We start from the raw sequence: 6000 nt of genomic DNA, 5'->3' as shown, positions 1-6000 counted from the left end.
ATTTCTTTTGATTTTTTGGTTTGTTTGTTAGATTTTGTTTCTTTTTCTATTTGGTTTTCTTCTCTTACAAATTAAAAGAAAAAAAAAACAGATAAGGGAATATAAATATGACAGATAATGAGAACAGCTGTGGCCCCTGAATAAAAGTTGAATAGCCCTGTTAATGGGCATACATCAGAATTTAAAGAGCAGTTAAACTGACTAATTAATACTGAAAATATAACTTGTGAAGCATATTTACAAATCTAAAGTTAACACATTCTCATTATTTTTTCTCAATCCAGTGGAGTCACATGCAAACATTTAAAGTTGCCTGAAAATGTAATTTAGTTCCATTCCTTCAAGGGCTTTAATGCAGAGCAGAGGCTGTAATGTGTCTAGGTGGGCACATTGCACACTCTGTCTGTCTGACTTTGAAGGTAAGTGTAAGTGATTATTTTTAACTTATATCAAACATCCATCCATCCCTCTTCTAACACTTTTTCCGTTTCCGGGGCACGGGGCTGCTGGAGCAGCTAGAGCCAATCCCAGCTCATATTGGGGTACACCCTGGACAGGTCACCAGTCCATCACAGGGCCAACACACAAAGACAACAAGCACTCACGCCCGCATTCACACCTACGGTCAATTTAGAGTGGCCAGATCACCGAGACATGCATGTTGGATGGTGGGAGGGAGAACATGCAAACCCCTCACACAGAAAGGACCCATATATCATATATCAAATATCAAACATCAAACATCATACACTTTATATATTTTACAATTCTATATATTAATTACATATTAATTAGTTAGATGAAAGTCATGTATGATGCGTTTTTTATTATTATTTAATTTGTTTCTGTTTTCTATGGACCTCCGAGCTGTCTTTAATAAAGCATTACTACTACTACCTAGTTAACATTCTACAACGCTGCTGCTACACAATACCTGTTCGACTCCAGAACTGATTTTGGCAATTTACTGGTTATTGAATTCTTGTTCCACATACACTGAGAAGAGTATACAGTGCTCCTGTTCATGCCAGATGAAAGGGTAAATCTTGAATTAAATTTAGGTTCATCTACAGTAAAGTTAGGGCTCCAATACAGCTCACCAGCAATGAGGCCCAGCTTCTATCAGGTCTGATTCTTCTCTCTAATCAACTGGTTCTAGTTTGACTGTTTGAAGGCAGGTCTGACAGGGACCCAGGCTGAATGACGTCAGGAGTGGGTCCTGGCAGTAGAAAGACAGCACCTCCTCCTCCCCTCTCTGCTCCCACCGCTGCTGTTGGCCCCTGCGCATCCAAGGTAAGAGTCCGCACCGCAGCTGCTGTTGCACACAGTCTGTGCAGTTGGCTAGACACTTCCAATTCAGCTCACCAGCTATCTCCTGTGAACAGGTAGATCTTTTAAGTTAGCGAGCTATTGGTGCCACCTCTTCCTCAGCAGGAGGACGTCGATTGTGTTGCCGTGCTCGGGACTAACATCATGGGGGGATTAGACGCGCTCCGACAGCTTCATTTCATCCAATGGCTCCGGGAAGAGCGACAGTCGAGGAAACTGATTCTTTTCATCGTGTTCGTTGCTCTGCTCCTGGACAACATGCTGCTGACTGTAGTCGGTAGGTTCCCTCCTCCTTTAAGACTTTTGTCTCTTGTTTCTGCGCAACAGGTGAAATTCAGTTCACCAAGTCCGTCTGCAGACGTCCAGTAGTCGGTTTGGGCGCAGCTGCTCCTCCAGCTCCATGAAGCTTGAACAAAAGCTCCACTGTCCCCACTCCAAGTCCAAACCTGCAGAGATGCGGGGCAGACTCTACTTTAGACTTGAAAAAACTCCCTAAGAGCCGAAAAAGGAGTTTTGACATTTCTATCTATTGAACTGAGCTTTCATAAAAATGATTGAGAACTGGCTGTTACTGTACTATTTTGTAAAAATGTCTGATTAGCATGAAATCAGCACAACCATAAAACCATACCAGCAGCAAATCCTTTCAATAGCCGTATATTGACACAAATGACCGTTAAGAGGTTGTCAGATATCGCTTCATAAAAAAGACATGCATGCTAGATCGTCTGTGAAGCAGCTTGGTAATGTTTTATTCTTAAACAAAGTAACTGACCAGAGGGAGTTAGGAAGAGGACATCACTGTTATAATAGCCTTATTATTGCAATGCTGAGAATATCCTCTGACCTTAGGGTACTATTCTTTTCTTTTTCTAAACTTAATTGTTAGGTTTCAGTGACCATTCCACAACCTTATGTGCTGTCATTGTCTCAGCTCATTATAGTTTCACAATATATATATAAAAAGAGAATCAAATTGATTCATTTTCTGTGGGCCCGGGCTTCTCTGGATTATCACAATGCTAAAGGTGCAAAAAATGTTACCTTTAAAAAAACTGCTAAAATTTTCCGGAGCATCTGTGATCTGGCTATTGCATGATGTTGAATTGTGATTTCCATTATATGTCATTGCAAAGCTCTTGTTGCAATGATGATGGAGATCTTCTACGCTGGCTGGCCTGCTCCAGTTGGTTTCATCCATACAAGTGAAGTATATGGCCATTTATGTTGTAGGATTTGTGGACGAGTGGCTAGTGGCACAGTTTGATGGTTTTTCAAGGCTGGTTTGTCGCTTATTTTGTCCATTTAAAGGAAATTTCCCTATTACACTGAAATACTGTACTATGTAAAGCCAATAATTATTTCCTTAAAATAGTATTTTGTGTATAATTATCAATGAATTAAGTTTTATATTGTAAGAGGAGTTTCATAGCCAGGTTGAAGCACTTAGTGTTATTTCAATTAATGACAGTTAATCACAAAGTCCCTGGTGTTCACAGAGAACAAAAAACTCTGGACAGTTTCCAGTCCCTGATGGTCTGAAGCAGACCTTGATGCAGAAATGAAAATAAATGAAACCATGCTGACAGAAATGAGATTGGTCGATTTAATGTATGTCTTGTATGTATGTCATAATTACAACTACTGAAAAATCATATATTGAATATCAAATCTAACTCTATGATGACATTTCAACATTGAATGGACAAGAGTGCCACGCATGCTTTCAGATCATATTTAAAACTCTAGGTATAATGTATCTTCATAATACTTTGCATCATGGAACTGCATTATGCCATGTGCTTGTATATAATATAGCCACTTGGCTATATTAGAATGTAATTGTTTTGCTGTTCCCAGTGTCCTGTGAGTTCTGACCAAGAACTCCCTGATTCACATCAGGCCAGGGAGCTTTGTTGAATTTGATTCAGAGCTTCTTTCTCTCCTGATTTCATGTTACCTCTGTTTCAAACTCCTGAATAAAGCCGTAAATTGGGCGAAATACACTGTCCTGAACAGTCAGGGCTAAAGATCCTATAGATCAGCTCATATATTGTTTTGACTTTGTGCACCAGGTGGCATGTTAATGGCTACACCATTACCTCAAGTGGACGCATTTTAAATACAAGCTGAATTTTTTTTACGTTCCATCATTACCTCACAGTTGAGTTATTGACAGTCCAGAAATTTTGTCTAAAAATTAATCCAAAACTTTTTTAGTTAACAGCAGCAAGCGGCAATTCATTGTACATCAGTGATGCATCACTTTTCACAAAGAGAATAAGAAGCAGGATAAACAGGAAATCCTTCCATCTCATATCAGTTCAGCCCTCACAGACAATGCTGTCTTTGTTGACAATGTTTATAATTCATTGAAATGTAAATAATCTTGGCTTTGATTTTAATTTATGTCTATGGTATTATCAGCATAGAGTTTTGGGGTTGCTTCACCAGCTTGAGCAGGCTGTGCAAAAGGGGCTTTATTTTAGTAGTTAATCACCCTTGAAGAAACTGTTTTTTTTTTTCCCACATCACAACTGTGAGCATTAGTCATGTCATGTCTCATTCCAGCAGTCTACTCTTACCTCTTTATGTCCAATAGTCCCCATCATTCCCAGCTATCTGTACAATCTGGACGAGGCAGCCGACATGGCGTTGAAGAACAACACTCTGTCCCAGCAGGATTCTCCAAGGGCCTTCCACAGCATCGTGTCCTTATATGACAACACATTGAGGGTGTCAGGCTCCAATGACACAGCCAGGTTTACTGATCTGGTCTCCACTACCCCTGCTGCTGCAGAGTTACTCCAGAATGCATCTTATTGCCCCCAGTCCACCAGCAAGTTGCTCAATGAGAACATCAAAGTTGGAATGCTGTTTGCATCCAAGGCAACTGTGCAGCTCATTACCAACCCCTTCATAGGGCCACTTACAAACAGGTGAGTTTCTGTCATCTTTTGGTATGTCTATAGAGGAATTAGTTAAACTGCATTTACAACTAGGAGAACAGACTGATCCGGGCCTGGCCTGTCTATAAAGTTACAGGAGAGTCTGGGTCTGAAAAGTGAAGACATTGCTTAAGCGTCCTAAATCAGCATGGTAGCAGCCATCAGGTAGCAATTCTACTGGATGTAAATAGTGACATTGTACTGCAGTCTATGGGACAATGTCCATACTTCTCATTTGATTTATTAGCTCTGTAAATGTTTTTCTAATGAGCTCACGGTCTCAGTCACTAGTTTGGAGACTAATAGACTAATTTAGAGGAAAATAATCCAAGAGACAGGGGGATGGATTAAGGTGTGGCTACTTTGTAACTGACAGACTTTACCACCCAATCAGGATAAAATGCAGAGCAGCGCAAAGAGAACCCTCACTCCTCCTCAGCTCCACCCCTCCAAGACGGTGACAGCCCAGTTACAAACTATAAACTTTAAAACAGCAGCTCACAGACCCATGGGTGACATCACGATGCTCATCACTAGGTTAATGCTCATCACAATTATTATTACTCCCCGTGTAGCTCCAAACAGGAAATTCATTTTTCATCTTGGAAGAGTAAGCCGAGTCAGAGTAATGTACTACTCACAAAAAGTTAGGGATATTCAGCTTTTGGATTAAATTTCAGAATGCACCTGAAATGCACCATAACTATTACAGGTTAACTTAATTTGTCCATCTCTCAATTTTTGAAACCACATTTCCAACAATTCAGTGTTTCAGTTGCATAACATGCTGTTCTCTATCAAGGTGCTTAACCTCAAAAATCTCAACAAGTGTCTAGTTCAATGACAATTGGTTTTTAAAAGGTCCTCTTCATCACGCTGTGTGCATTTTCACATTACGAAACCAAGACAACATCTATCTGTCAACATTGCCTGGCTATTGCCAGACTTCAGACAGGATGTTCTCAGAGGGAAATTGCCACAGAGCTTAGTCAGCAAGTTGCAATAGAGACACAGAGAGAGGGCATAGAAGTGGGCATTCTCTGTTCCACATCCCATGCTGATGACCACTTCATTTTGAAAATTGCCCAATGGAACCGAATAATGAATACCATACCAACTCCAGGCACATTCAAGGGAAGTGAGAGACATCCAAGAGTTATGTCAGACCGTTCAAAACTGATTACATCAGCATGGTCTGCATGGTAGATGACCTGCAAAGGTACCTGACCACACCACCAGGCACAGGCGTCATCATCTTGCATGGGCCAGCGAACATTTCCACTGAGTGGCCCACTCAGTGGGCCCCAGTTCTGTTCTCTGATGAAAGTTGATTCACACTGAGCAAAAATTATGGCTGCCAATGCTGTTGGAGATGTCAAAGAAGACACTATGTATCAGCCTATGTTTTCACCAGACAAAAACCAATACTGTCTGAATAACACCTTTAATCTAGTCATTGCACCTTTCCATGAGCAACCCAGGCCTGATTTCATCCTCATGGATGACAATGCCCCAGCTCAGTGAGGTTACATCATCAGGGAACGGCTGCTGGAGGCTGGGGTACCTCAAATGTAGTGGCCTGTGCTTTTGCAGATCTGAATCCCAAAACTTATGCAATCAGCTGAGTCGCCATGTAGGGGATCATAATGCTGCACCCCTTCTGTACATGACCTGAGGGGCAGCCCTTCAGAAGAGTGGGATGCCATGCCTTAGCAGACAATAA

General features: G+C 41.1%; 1 protein-coding gene across 2 annotated transcripts in view; it reads left to right on the top strand.

The window, feature by feature from the left end:
- Positions 1-1265: 1265 nt before the first annotated feature.
- slc18a2 (solute carrier family 18 member 2) overlaps positions 1266-6000 on the top strand; it is a 23218-nt gene continuing 18483 nt past the window's right edge. The window contains exons 1-3 of one of the 2 annotated variants that reach the window (XM_029520603.1): positions 1266-1293; positions 1386-1606; positions 3932-4268. In XM_029520603.1, coding sequence (XP_029376463.1) covers positions 1474-1606; positions 3932-4268 — 470 coding nt within the window. In that variant the 5' untranslated portion in view covers positions 1266-1293; positions 1386-1473. Of the gene's footprint in view, positions 1294-1385; positions 1607-3931; positions 4269-6000 lie in introns of those variants that run through there. The other variant, XM_029520602.1, reaches the window with a different exon arrangement.

The sequence above is a fragment of the Echeneis naucrates genome, chromosome 15 (genome assembly GCF_900963305.1).
Source record: "Echeneis naucrates chromosome 15, fEcheNa1.1, whole genome shotgun sequence".
NCBI classification, from domain to species: Eukaryota; Metazoa; Chordata; class Actinopteri; order Carangiformes; family Echeneidae; genus Echeneis; species Echeneis naucrates.
The sequence above is the reverse complement of the archived record's forward strand: the minus strand, read 5'-3'. Positions and strand labels throughout refer to the sequence as shown.